The 13,955-nt window shown below is 47.5% G+C and overlaps 2 protein-coding genes across 3 annotated transcripts in view; one reads left to right on the top strand and one right to left on the bottom strand.

The window, feature by feature from the left end:
* The window catches only part of MRPL40 (mitochondrial ribosomal protein L40), a 6,595-nt gene extending 2,910 nt beyond the window's left edge, over positions 1-3,685 (bottom strand). Inside the window, exons 1-4 of the mRNA XM_006890505.1 lie at positions 3,633-3,685; positions 2,866-2,949; positions 1,241-1,399; positions 7-93 (exon numbers count right to left, since the gene is read on the bottom strand). Coding sequence (XP_006890567.1) covers positions 7-93; positions 1,241-1,399; positions 2,866-2,949; positions 3,633-3,685 — 383 coding nt within the window. The remainder of the gene's footprint in view (positions 1-6; positions 94-1,240; positions 1,400-2,865; positions 2,950-3,632) is intronic.
* Positions 3,686-4,582: 897 nt separating this feature from the next.
* Positions 4,583-13,955, top strand: part of LOC102866348 (protein HIRA-like) — an 87,689-nt gene continuing 78,316 nt past the window's right edge. The window contains exon 1 of one of the 2 annotated variants that reach the window (XM_006890442.1): positions 4,583-4,867. In XM_006890442.1, the coding sequence (XP_006890504.1) occupies positions 4,831-4,867 (37 nt within the window). In that variant the 5' untranslated portion in view covers positions 4,583-4,830. The remainder of the gene's footprint in view (positions 4,868-13,955) is intronic. The other variant, XM_006890443.1, reaches the window with a different exon arrangement.

The following is a 13,955-nucleotide window of genomic DNA, read 5'->3' as shown; positions in this document are numbered from 1 at the left end:
TTGTGCTCCTGCTGCTTGTACAGAGACCACTTCTTCAGAAGCAGAGCTCTCCTCTCCGACTCCTCAAAGGAGAGCTCCACCTGAGGCCGCTCTCTGGGGACACACAAGGTCAAGGTCATCATGCTGGAAAGGAGGACTACTGACAAGGGAGTCTGTATGGCTGTGTCAGTGGCCCAGGCATGGACAAGTGGGACTTAAAGGGGAAAGGAGACCTTATGGACAAATAAAGGAATGAAATCCTGAGCATGGAGGCAGCTATAATGGACTATGAAGCAGTGTCCTTTGCTTTATGTGGAGATAGGAAACATGCCACCAGAGATGACAGCCACCCTTTGGTAAGACATACATCAGGGAAGAGTGAAATGGTTATTACGAAGGTGGACGCCGCCTATCTCAACCCTCAAGTTTCATAATAAAGCACTTAACATTTCCTACCTGCATGGCAAGCTACTCAAACCCCACTGCTACTGAGTCTGTTCTGACTCAGCAATCCTCTAGGGTGGGGAAGTGCCCCAGAGACAGGGTCTGTAAAGCAGATTTGCCTCAATCTTTATTCCAGGGAGTGGCTGGTGGGTTCAGAGTCTCAGCATTGCAGCTGTTACTGTAAACACTTCTTCAAAGAAGACAGCAAAGACAAGGCCGAAGAGCTGTACATCCTGCCTAGAACACAACCCAACAAATGCTAGCTATGGACATTTGTATCATATGACAGGAGGCTAAAGACTCTACCACTTAGAGGGGCCAACGGCTGTATTCCCAAAGCAGCTATTGTTAGGTGGTGTCAAGACGGAATAGACTCAGAACTGACCCTCCAGCAGGTTTTCAGAGGCTGTAAATCACATGGGAGAAGACTGAGCATCTTTATCCCATGGAGCAGTTGGTCGATTCAAACCATGTCTCTGCATTGGCACTGTAACTCCTTACCAGTAGGCCACCAGAGCTCTCTTACTGTCCAGATCCACCACAGCCATGCAAAAGAGCATGAACGCTGGAGAAGTGCTGACATGAATTCACTCCAATCATCTGACCTGAATTTACCATTATGTGGGTTTCTTATCTGTCAACCCTTTAAGAGCCAATCTATCTAGGAACACTTTTTTCCAACTCCGAAAATACACAAGGGAGACTAAAACTCAGATGAGGGCCGAGTGCATCATAGGCCTGAGTGCAGCTTGAACTACCTGGAACTGACCGCACTCCTTTGCCTCAAGCTCCTGAACCCTGGAAGAGAGTCTCTTACCTTGCTTTGTCTAAAAACTTCACGGGTGTAATAAAATCTTCAATGGGAATGAGTTCTTGGCTAGCCTTCTCGAGTCGTCGGATCTTCTTCTTCAAACGGTCTTTTGCTGCTTGGTCTCTCCTAGGATCAACCTTCTTCTTCTTTCGAAGAGGTTCTGCTCTAATACATAAAGCAAGTGTGACACGTTTTTTTCCCCCTCCTCAGTCTCATGAACATGCTGAGAGACATGATGGGACATTGTTCCATCCTACTTCTACTTCAAAGTCCTCATGAGTACTGTCAATCCCAGGAAAGAAACAGAAACCTTCATGGGTAGTGCTCATCCTTAGTGCTGCAGAACTTTATACCAAATATTATATGAAAACCCTGTTCAGGAATTGAAGGAATTACAGATTTAGAAGTTAGGATTTCTCTTGTGGCAGATCCCAGAAAATGAGCTGTTTGTTCCCTGCAGACAGGAGACAGCTAGGGGCCCCCTACAGACGGAGTGTTACTTCCTGAGCTAGCGTTCACCCTGAGGCACCAAGGCAATCCTTAAGGGTTTACCAAATTCTTGCATTTGTGAAATCCCCCCTCCTGAGTCAAAGGGATGGTTTTCAATAGAAAGAGCCTGGCTTCATTTACAAGGAATTTCTTTTATGATTTGCTTCCCCTGATTATCAAGAAATACACAGAGAAAGATGACTTGGGGTCTTCAGTGGAGATCTGCTGGCCCCTTGTTTTATGCTCTCTGTTCTATCTCATTCCTGACTGTCTCATTTTTAATAATTATAAAAACACTTAACCCTCGGTCTGCAACAGTGACCAAACAAAAACCCATCCAAAACTGAGAGATCAGGGAGTAATTAATGGGGGGAGGGGTGGGCAGGGAGAAAAGTGTAACAATGCAAATCCAAAGTTTCTGTAAACTTTCATGAAAATGAATAAAGTAATTAATGAGTGGGGTCATTAAATGTCAAATTGTGCATCGATGAATGAATGAAAACCCGTGAACTTTCACTAAAATCATAATTAAAACCTCTTTAAAAAAACCAACCAACCCACACAAAGCTCATTAGCCACACTTGCTTGTACCAGTCAGATCTGATTTGATGGTACGTGCACAAAAAATAATAAAATAATTTAAACCCCCAAAATAAAAATATTTTTTAAAAAAACATTCTTAAGAACTTTCTCTATCCTAGACCACTGTCCAAAGTCTGATTTACTCCTAGGAACACAACTCCCAGGGTAATAATTTACTCTTAAAACCAAGTCCTCCGGCGTTAAGGCTTAGTTTCAATGAATCAAGTCCCCAGAAAGTACTCAAGAGGTAACTTAATCTCTCTCACCAAATCAGAATGGACAGGGAAACAGGAAAGCTCCAGGTCAAACAAGTTTATTCTGGGTTCTTAAGTACAGGCAAGCTACTTAATAAACTACATTTTACTTTAATGGTGGTTTCCCACCCCCCTTATTACAAACATAGCAATATTCCATATAGAGAATGCTGAAAGAGGGCAGCTAATCTTAACTAATGGAAATTTTGCAAACCAAGTATCAACTAGTCTTGCTTTGTTCTGTTGCTACATCCATATATCTCTTGCTCTAACTCCCAGAGAGGTGAGGTCCAAGGTTGAGTTTACCTCATTGGAACGAGTTCCCAGAAGGACAGTAGAGAACCTCGCTGGTGAGTGCTTCTAATCTGAGTTTGCCAGATCCCAGGAAGCCTGTGAGAAACAAATACACCCCGGCCCCTAAAGTTGCGGTCAAATCCATCTGGATTCATGGCAATCCCCTGGATTCTAAGGGGAGAATCATCCATCCCACAGTTTCCAGTGCTTGATATTTCACAAATACCAATCTGACCTATATCCCAGGGAGAAGAAACCCCCAAATCAACTAACCTACAATGTCGCCCACGTCTGGGGCACTTCAAAGTACTAGATGTGACAGCAAGGTCAATGTGGGAGACTTTTCCAAAGTTCGCTGATGACAGTAGAAAATCTGGGTAGTGTGTCCTGTCTACTCGACGCCCCTTACAGACCAAGTCCATGACCATCAAGTTGGTTCCTCCTGATAATATTAGGTTTCCAAAACGGTAAATCCTCAAGGGATTGTCATAGTTTTCCCGTGGAGCAGCTGATACATATTAACAGTCTTTTGATTAGTAGCTCAGTATATTATGCACTACCCCAGCAAGGCTTCTGTTACCCGCCAAGGTCCACGTTTATCATCGAAAGGATGAGGCAAGATCAACTTGATCATCGGATGATCATGGGCAGGGGCATAAAAGCAGTCAGGATGGGAAGGCAAATGAGACCTTGGCCAGCGCAGAGCTCCACTATGAGTTCTGGGCACCCCACTACGTGGGCCCCCGGCACCCCACTGTTGAGCTGACGTCAGCACTCACCAGCTCCGCGGGTGCAGAGCACGAGCCACGGTGCCAAGCGCCCCGGCGGCCATCGCCCCTCCTCGCCGCCGACCAGGCGCTTCCGGGCGCGCTCCGCTCAGCGGTCCTACCCGCGCGTAACGCGCATGAGTCCGATCTGCGCGCCGACTAGTTGCTTTCGCGTTCCGGATGTGGACGGGCCCGCAGGCTCTGGCCACGCCCCCGACGCAGCCCCGCCCCGGGCGTACCGGCGGCGCGAGGACACGCCCCCGAGCGCCCAGGCGCGCCCAGCACCTCCTGGTGCTCGGGGTCCTCCCTCCCTCCTCCGCGGGTCCCACTGGACGTCTCTGGCAGCTGGCCAGCGGGGTCCCTAGCTGGTTTACCTCCGCCCAAGAGAGGACTTAACCCCGAAGAGCGGCCGGAGTGGCCTCGGGGCGTCCTTTTGTTTCTCCGGGCTCAAATGTCCACATCTGTGAAAGCGGTCCTGGTCTTCTCATAAGCGCGCCCACTTCGGGACCCCGGTGCTGGCTCGGGGGGTTCGTCATGCAAGCGACACGGCCTGAGTCGGGCTTTCAGGATTGCTAGCTTGCCCGCATTCTTCCGATCGCGCGGCCACTGCATCCTGGCGCCGGCGCGGGTCACTGGCGCCCGCGAGCTGCCCTCCAAACGCACGTTGATGAATGACAGGAGGCTAGTTAGTCAGGCGGATTCGGAAGCCGTGCGTTAGAGCCGGGGACCGGGCGTCTCCGCCACGCATGCCACACCTGGCACTTGGGACGGGCCCCTCGGCCAGACTGCGCCTCCAGCCCCGTCCGCTGTCTGCGGTCCCCGCCGATCCGCCCCTTGGCGGCGGCCGCGCCCCGAGGCGCCCCTGCCCGCGGAAGAGCCCGGGCGTCCCCATCCGCGTCGGGGAGCGGTTTCCCGCCGGGGCGATTTGGCAGGTGCGCGCCGTGACTTCCGGCGTTGCCCGGGAGCCGCCGGAGGAGGAGCGGCGCAGGGGATGCGGCTGTGGCGGCGGCGGCGGCGGCCGAGCGCGGTGGGCGGCAGTGGCGGCGGCGGGGGTCGCGGGCAGGCGATGGCGCGGCGGCGCTGAGGGCGTGGGGTGGGCGGCGGCCAGAAGGTGGGCGGTGCGGGAGGAAGCGGCAGCGGCGGCGGCTGCTCCATGGCCCGGGCGCGCTAAGAGACGCGGCTCTCGCTTCAGCCCGGCGGCAGCCGAACAATGAAGCTCCTGAAGCCGACCTGGGTCAACCACAATGGTGAGTGTGCATGGGGGTCGCGAGGAGACGGGCCCAGGCAGCGAGTGGGGGGAGTCCGGGGCCGCGCGCAGGCCCTGCCCGCCTCTCCATCTCGCCCGGTGCCCGGGCTGCGGTGCCCGCGGGAGCAGACTTTGTCCCCCGGGAGGGGAGGCCGGGCCCGGCCTGGCACGTGCTCGGGGCCCGGCTGCCGGGGGCGTCCTCTCTCGCCCCGGACATCTGCCCAGAGATCCCCCGCCGCCCCCCGGGGCTCCGGGGCTGGAGGGACCGCGGCGGGGCCGGGGTGGGGGGTGGGCGCCGTGGCTCTGGGCCTCCACCGGCTCCTGCTTCATGTCTTTGCCGGCCAGGAGGTGCGGACCCAGGGTGAGGAGGCCCCTGCTGGCCTTGGGGTGGCGGGGTGGTGAGTGAAACCAGCTGGTCTCCACTTATAACCCCAGCTTGAGCCTGGGTGAAGTGACAGTGTCCCCAGTGGGGGAACCCGAAGGCCATCAGGCTGACCTCTGAGCTGGGACTATCGGGCTATGGGGGGGGGGGTGTCGTGGTGGGGGTGGGTCGGGCACAGGTGTGCCAAGGAAGCCCTTCCCCACCTCTGTGCAAAAGGCTCCGAGCGCATCCTGGGGCATCCTCAGCCTCAGGATATTATTGTTGCTGTTGTTGTTGTTGTTGTTGTTGTTGTTGTTGGTGGTGGTGGTAATATGCCCACAGGTAACCACGACCCTGTAAACAATGGATCCCAACCCTGCCCTGCCCTGGGCCCTCCTGTCATCTCTGATAAACTTAAACCTCTCGCAGTCACCTTGTTAATCCATCCTGTTGAGGGCCTGCCTCCCTTAAGCCCACCGCCCACCTTCCCAAGCATGGCAACCCTTTTCCAAGGACTAATTAATCCCTCCCAATAGCATGCCCCAAATGTGTGAGAAGCAGCTTCATCATCTTCACCCCAAAGAAGCGCCTGGCTGTGCTTCCTCCCGCAGTTCTGTCATAGTTGTACCTTGTTGCTAGAACTGCTTGCAGGAGTTGAGGTTTTGCTCTCTAGGGAGGTGAGAAAGCCCTCCAGGGCCCCCAGCCCTGTGCCCAGAGCCTGGATTCTGGCTGTGCTGCTGACAGGCAAAGGGTTACCACTATTCTTTCTCTTCCATCATTACTACTTTGTAGCTGTGACTAGAGGGAGAGAAAGGAGATTAGCTTTTTAGTTTTGAACTGGATCCCAGGTGCACTGACTCCCCTAACCAAGCTGACAGTGAGCATCCAGCTGTGTTCTCTCCACCCCAGCGCACACTCCTTCCATCTGCTTGTGTGACATCTTCAGGGCTCAAATGAGGTCACCTTTTCCTTTTGAGACTGGTCCTGCTGAATTACTCCACTAGATGTCCTATGATCCTGTAGGTGTGCTTCCTCAGCACCTCAGCATCAGTTGTCCCCCCTCCAGAACCCCCAAAATAAAAAACCCAAACAGATAAACACTGGCCAAAACCTTTGCCCGGTCGTTGATTCTGACTGTTAGCAACTCCATAAGGCTTCCAAGTCAGCTTTCCATGCAGGAGGGGGACTCTGGGGGCAGAGTCCTTAGAGAGTTGCCCTGCTAACCGGAAAGTGGAGCTGCTCTGGCAGTTAGAACGCATTTCCAGCAGCTCCTGTGCAGTGAGCGGTGTGGTAAAGTCACGCAGGAGCCCGCTCCTGCAAGAGTTCTGGTGGGTTAGGGTTGTTGACCTTGCTCTTGGCAGCTGAACACTTAACTGCTGCACCACCTTTGAACCACCTCACTCCTCTCCGGATTCCTCTGACCTGTACAGTACCCCGCTGTGATGGGTATAACTATGATAAATGTTGGTTAAAGCACGTTCTTCCTTCTTTCTCTAATTTATGGTGATATAGCTAGGTTTACTATGCATGAAAGCAAAAATGTTGCGCCTTAGTTTCATCTCTTCTACGTTAGTCTCTCTTGAGCCTGCTTTGTGTAGTATGCTGGTGTAGTATGCTGGTCTTTCCCTAGAGAACTGGGCAGTCTCAGTAGTTCTAAATTAAGTGGGAGGGAAGGTGTGACTTAGGAAAAATCTCAGCTAGACTATGTTATAAAAATGGCGGGCTGAAGTTGGTTTAGTTTTTTTGTTGTTGTTGTTTTGAGGTTTTGGGTTTTTTTAAATACTTTACCAAAATCAGTTTGTGTCTATCTTAATATGTCCATTTCCTATCTGTTCTCTGTCATAATTGCTTTTTTTATGAGTTCACTTGCAAGACTACTGCTTTATATTTGTGTAAGTCGAAATATTTATGTGCTGCTGGTGGTTATTGTTGTGTACCATCAAGTCAGAACCGACCCATGAGAGGAGATTCCCCAGCCTTCTCCTGCTGAGGAATTCGTCGATGAACCCTGTGTCTTTGGGATTGCAGTGCGGCTTCTTACCACTAGGCTATCAAGAGCTCCCATGTACTGATTATTTGGGTACAAGTAACTCAGAATCCCTCTGTCTCCAGGTTAGCCAGTGTCTTGGCAGAGTGGGGAGTCCCTATTTGGGAGACCTCCCTGTAATCTCAGAATAGAACCCTGTAGAATCTGTTCCACTTGCTTTACATTGTTGATTGTGACTTTCACTTGGGAAGATAGGCATTAAAGTCTCTCCAAATGATAAAGTGCAATCTGTAAGCAATCTAGGAGTAAATCCTTAATGATGGGAAAAATTGAAATACTAACTGATGGAATTAGCTTTTGTTAAAACTTGTTCTTTGTCAACTTTAAAATCTCTTTGACATCAACCTCTGTCTTGTCTAGTGGCCTTCAAGGGCAAATTCCCATTCTCCTGAAGGTGGTGGGAATGGCCTGAATCACCAGCAGGCTGTCTCCTGAAATCTCGTGAATAGCGGGAGCTGCTGTGGGCAGGGGATGTTTTGTGAGAAACCAGAGAGGTGACTAGTGGCCATAACTTGCTTTGCATTATAAAAGCAAAAAGACCGAGGTACGAGGTACTTCAGAGAGATAGCGCATCATTGCATTTTCTGGTTTTCTCACTGTGCATCCATATCTTCTGATTTGTTACACACCATGAACATATTTTATCCGTTACCTGAAAATCAAAGGGAGAGGGAGCCAAGAACATTTTCCCCTGTTGTGGGAAAAGCTTATGCAAACAAGGTAGAGAGAGGCTTACTTGATGTTGTTGGAGTGCCGTTTAGTTGGAACCATCTTATAGCTGACCCCTCAGCCGATTTTCAGAGGCTGTAAATTACTCAAAAGGAGATTATGCATCTTTCTTTTATGGAAGGGCTGTGGATTCGAATTGCTTGCCAACTCCTTACCACTAGGTCACCACTGCTCTCTGGAGAGCATAGCTAGAATGGAAGAAGTTAAAAGCAGAAGGAGAGGTGTTTTTTAAAAGGCAGGCAAACTCTTGACCCTCATTTTCCTAATAATAATAATAAATAATAATAATAATGGCTAAGACTGCTCCTCCAAGATACCATTTCTCAACATCTGCTGTCCAGAACAAATCATTAAATAACATGGACTATATGAAGAAGAATGTGGCAACAGGATCGGAGGAAGACTCATCAACAGTCTGCAATAAGCAGATGACACAACCTTGCTTGCTGAAAATGAGGAGACTTGAAATGCTTGTTGCAGAAGATCAAAGACTATATAGCCTTCAGTATATTGGACTACATCTCAACATCAAGAAAACAAAAATCCTCACCACAAGACCAATAGGCAACATCAGGATAAATGGAGAAAAGATAGGAATTGTCAATGAATTCATTTTGCTTGGATCCATAGTCAACACCCTTGAAATCAATAGCCAGGAAATCAAAATATGTATTGCATTGGGGAAGTCTGCTGTCAAGGCCTCTCTAGAGTATGGAGAGCAGTGATGCCAGTTTGAAGACTAAGATGTGCCTGATCCACACCATGATCTTTTCAGTTATCTTTGAGTTGTATTGGAGAAGAGTGCTGGGTATCTCATGGACTGGTACAAGAACAAACAAGTATATCTTGAAAAAGGTATAGTCAGAGTGTTCCTAGGTGGTAAGGATAGTGCAACTTTGTCTCACATACTTTGGGCATGTTATTAGGAGGGGCTAGTCCATGGAAAAGTAGATCATGCTTGGAATGGTGGAGGGTCAGTGAAGGAGGGGAAGACCCTTCACAAGGTGGATTGACACAGTGACTATAACAGTGGGCTCAAATGTGTTGAAGACGATGAAGATGGCAGAGGATAGGGCAGAGTTCAGATCCATCGTTCACAGAGTCGCTATGAATTATGGTCAACTCGACGGCACTTAACAGCAACTCTACTGCTGTTGATGTTTTAAACCATGCAATTTGTTGTCAAAAATCCTGTACACTGAAGGATTGTTTAGCAGCATTTCTGGCCTCAACTTAGTAAATGCCAGTAGCACACACATCCCACTCCCAGATATGATAATAAAAAATGTATCTGGACATTATCAAATATTCATTGATGAGCCAGAATCACCCCTAATTGAGAACCACTGCTCTAAAGTGACTTAGATTAACTTTGAATTTGTTTGAAGTTGTCATATCATAGTGAGAGGAGCCTTGAACCTGAATTAACTGAGTGATGGCTTGTGCTGCTGAATCTGAACCAACTCATAACTGACCTTCCAGTAGTTTTTCAGAGGCAGTAGTAAATTGCACAGGAGGAGATTACCCATCCTTCTCCCAGGAAGCAGCTGATGGATTCGAATTGTGTGACTTTGGGATTGCAACCAGCTTCTTAGCAAAGTGTTTCTAAACTCCAACAAATTGCTATTGTTGAGTTAAGCTCATGATCCCTTTCCCAGGTTTTCAAGGCTGTAAGTCTTAATTGATGACAACTGCCTGCTCATCTTTGTCCTGCAGAGTTGTTGGTGGGTTTGAATTGCCATCCTTTAGGTTAGCACCCCCATACTTAGCCTACTACACATCATTAGTTCAGTGCTCCTAGTAACTATTATTTCTTGGGCTTCTGGGCTTTGATGAAGTTGAATAAATATGAAGACTTTCCCCCTTCCATTTCACCATATGTTGTTGATTGCCTTCAAGTAGAACATAGCAACCCTATGAACAAAAGGCCTGAGGTCACTCTACAACTACATTTATCAAAGCTCATAGAGTTTCCGGAGGCATGTTGTTTAGGAAGTGGATGCCACTCCTGCTTCCAAACTTGTCATAGTATGTTATTGTTGTTATGTGCCGTTGAGTGGCCTTGGTACAGTATAGCGACCCTATATGTACAACAGCTCTGAACCCTTTCCTGTCCTGAGCCAGTCTCATTAATTCCGACACACCAATCCCCATTGTCCCAGCCTGTCATCAGTATATATAATGATAGCTAATAGTGTCTACTGTATGAAAGGTTTTACTCTGTGTCTTAGGCGCTTTATATATATTTGCTATTTTATTGTTGTTCGTATATCCCATTGAGTCAAGATTCATGTCCATGTTAGGTTTTAAGGCCATATATTGGTCAGAGAACGAAAGTGATTTGACTTATGTAAAGATGTTTAGAACATTTCATTGAGTTTCAAGATATTTTCATCTTTAGCCCTTGTGTTCATGAAGTGTTCCTTCTGGGCAGACAGCCCTCAATGCTCAGTTCTTGGTGAAGCTCATTGTACGAGGAGGCAGAAAGAGAGCTTGTCCTCCTTTGACCTCTGGTTTGTACTTTGAGGTCAGTATAATAAAAAGTTCTTTAGTATGTTTCAGTATGTGGACAATTTTCGAGTTAACTGGAAGTTTTGCGTTTATAGTGCGCGTTTTATTTTTGTCTCTGTCTCGTTTCTGGATTCTTTTCTGAACCCTATGTCATTTCAAAATGAATTTTAAGACTTCTGTTTTGTCAAGAGGAGCCAGTCTTTGGAAGAAGACATTATTCTGGGAAAGGTGGAGGGTAAGAGTAAAAGAGGACCTTCAACAAGATAGCAACTGTGACATTGGGCTTGAGCGTGTCATAATTCATGAGGATGGCTACGACAGAGCAGAGTTCTGGGCTTTTGTTCGTAGGGTTGCTGTGAGTGGTAGTGAGCACATAACAACAATAACACTGAGACGTAGAGGAGCTCCAGTTGTAGTATGTTGTATGTAGTATGTGTCGGGCTGCTAGCCAAAAGGTCAGTGGTTCAAATCCACTAGATGCTTCTCAGCAAGAAGTGGGTAATATCCTCTTTACAAGAGTTCTAACTTTGGAAACCTGATGGAGGTTTGCTGTACATCAGGTTCAGTTTAACTGGCAGTGGATTTGAGGTTTGATACTGAAGACTGTCGATTGCATCCAAATGAAGAGGAATAAGCCAGCATAAAGGGCAAGTGAAGATAGCACAGTGGAGTACTGAACCAGAGAGGAAATCCATAGGTTGTTTACATGAGTGTCATGCTCCCAAGATAAACTTTTTTAGTTACTCTACATCAGTGACTTTCTAATGGAGGCGACTGTATCTCCTCCTCATGCTGATTTGACAGTGTCAGGAGTCACAGTCTGTACCCAGTATGATTGGTTTGCAGCCCTGGAATCCTGATAGAGTCACCTCTGAGTTGGAATTGACTCAGCGGTGGTGGGTTTGGTATTTTGAGTTAGAGGCATTTTTAAATGAGCTAAGTGTTGGGCTGTTGACTGAAAGTTTGACAGTTTGAACCTAGCTATATGCTAAGCAAATTATTTGAGAAGCTAAACTTTGAAGAAGAAGAAGGTGATATCAAGATCAGAGGAAGACTTATCAACAGCTTGCATTATGCAGATGACACAACCTTGCTTGGTGAAAGTGAAGAAAACTTGAAGCTTTGCTGCAGAAGATCAGAGAATACAGCCATCAATGTGGATTGTATTTCAACATCAAGAAAACAAAATTCTCACCACTGAATCAATAGATGGAAGAAAGATTGCAACTGTCTATGACTTCATCTTATTTGGATCCATAATCAGCAAACACCCTTGGTACCAGCAGTCAGGAGATCAGGAGATACATTGCACAAGGAAAGGTGCACCTGTTTCTGTCCTTGGTCTTTTAAATTACTTGTGTGTTTGAGAGCTGGACAGTGAATAAGGATGACAGAAGAATTGATTCCTCTGAGCTATGGTGTTGGAGAAGAGTGTTGACTATCCTTCAGACGGCCTAAAGAACAAATAGGTATGTTGTGGAGATGGTGCAGCCAGGGTGCTCTTTAGAGGCAAAGATGATAACGTGTTGTCTTACGTGCTTGGAAAAGTGGAGGGATGGTGAAGGATCAGGAGTGACAGAGTGACTGCATTCAGAGATTGTGAGGATGGGACAGGGTTCAGATATGTTGTTCGTAGGGTTTCTGTGGGTCACACTTACCTCTGTGGCATACAACAAAAACATTCCCAAAATAGGTGAGACAAAGCTTTACCAGTCTTTCTCTCAAGGAGCATTCTAGCTGCACTTTCTCCAAGATCTTTTTGTTCTTTTGCAAGAACAAAACAGCCCTCAGATGTATTGCAAGTGACTGTACACCTTAGATTTACGAAAATAACAAAAAGTACCTTTGAAGAGGTTCTGGAAGAAGACTGGGAGGGATTTTTGCCTTGAATATGAAAACCAGTTGCCATTGAATGTATTCCTACTCTTGGTGGCCCCATGCCTGTCATAGAAGCACTGGTCTTCAAAGGATTTTTTCAGTGACTAATGGTTCAGAAGGTCATTAAATCTTTCTTCCAAGGCCCATCCTACAGACTCAGATTTCCAGCCTTTTGGTACATAATTGAGTATATTAATCATCTGCATTTTGTGAATAATACACATGTGGGTATTCCACTTTTTTGGTACCAAATGTTCAACTATTTTACTGCAGCACTCTGTGAAGGTTGACAAGGGATTAAGGCTATGCCTGTATGTCGGAAAGATGAACATATAGGGCCTTTACTAAAATGCAGGGTAGAAATAAACAAGCACTCTACCAGTGAGGACCGGCGAAAGGTGCACATCTCCAGCTCAGTCTGGTTTGTAACTGTGCTCTTGGACTGAGCCTTGATAGGTGTATAGGTGTAAGATGTAAGACTGTGATGGGAAGAGAAGGCACTGTAGCATGTGGGACCGGCTGGAGCAAAGAAAGGCCCAGAGGGATGGCAGCATGTAGAGGAAGACATCCAGCATAGAGAGGCCCACAAAAGTCTCAGCACCTCGCTAGAAGCCTGGGCGACCTCCTGTGGGAAGTGGAGCCTTAGGGGTTCTGAGGAAGTTGAATGTAACATAGCTGTGCCTTACGAAGGTCGTACAGGAAATAGGAAGCTATTCCTGGGGACTTGGTGAGCAATGGTAGGGGAGGCAGAGGCTGAGTAGTGGAAGTGAGAAAGAGTGGATGCGCCCTGAAGACACTGTAGTGTAGAATTGGTGGGACCTGGCCATTACAGGCAGGTGACTGTCCATTTAAGTCCACTTCCGAGTGGTAAACAGTTGTGCTGACATCCCCAGGGCACGCAGTTTGAATCCACTGCTACTTTCCTGAAGAAAGATGGGCCATCTCCTCCTGTGCGATTTACTGGCTCTGAAAACCCACTCGAGGATCAGCTATGAGTCAGTTCTGACTCAACAGCACATAAAAACAGCAATATTCTGGACAGAGTATAGATGAAGACTAGGAATTGTGACTCTTTGTTGAACATTAGTTTTTAATCCAAGAAGTTGCTGAAGAGACATCTTTTGTGAACAGAATCATAGTAATACCAGTCTGTTCTGAGTGAAACTTCTGGGCAGAACCTGGCCTTGGCCACTAAGGCCAGTGCAGGGACATGACACCATTGCACTGATTTTGTAACCTGTCAGTGCCCAGGGAGAGGTGTCTGCCTCAATACCTCCTTTCCTGCCCTAGCTCATTCAGCCACAGAGTTTGCATGTAGACTACGGAGATGTCTGGCCTTTGAAGCCAAAACTTGAGAACCAAAAACTTGGAGGCATATTTTATTATCCTACTCCTAGCTAAGATAACAATGCCTAGAGAGCAGAGTGGGGTCCTTGGCACTGTTCATAATTAAATAGATGTTAGCAGATATTATCACTTGGCTGGCCTCTTTATTTCTTTCTAGCAGAACCTTAGGGGTTTTATTATGTTTTGTTTTTTCCTGTTATCTGCCCTCTTCTGCAG

The sequence above is a fragment of the Elephantulus edwardii genome, unplaced genomic scaffold (genome assembly GCF_000299155.1).
Source record: "Elephantulus edwardii isolate Elephantulus edwardi_28Jun2011 unplaced genomic scaffold, EleEdw1.0 scaffold00089, whole genome shotgun sequence".
Taxonomy (NCBI): Eukaryota; Metazoa; Chordata; class Mammalia; order Macroscelidea; family Macroscelididae; genus Elephantulus; species Elephantulus edwardii.
This window is presented reverse-complemented; position numbering and strand designations above follow the sequence as displayed.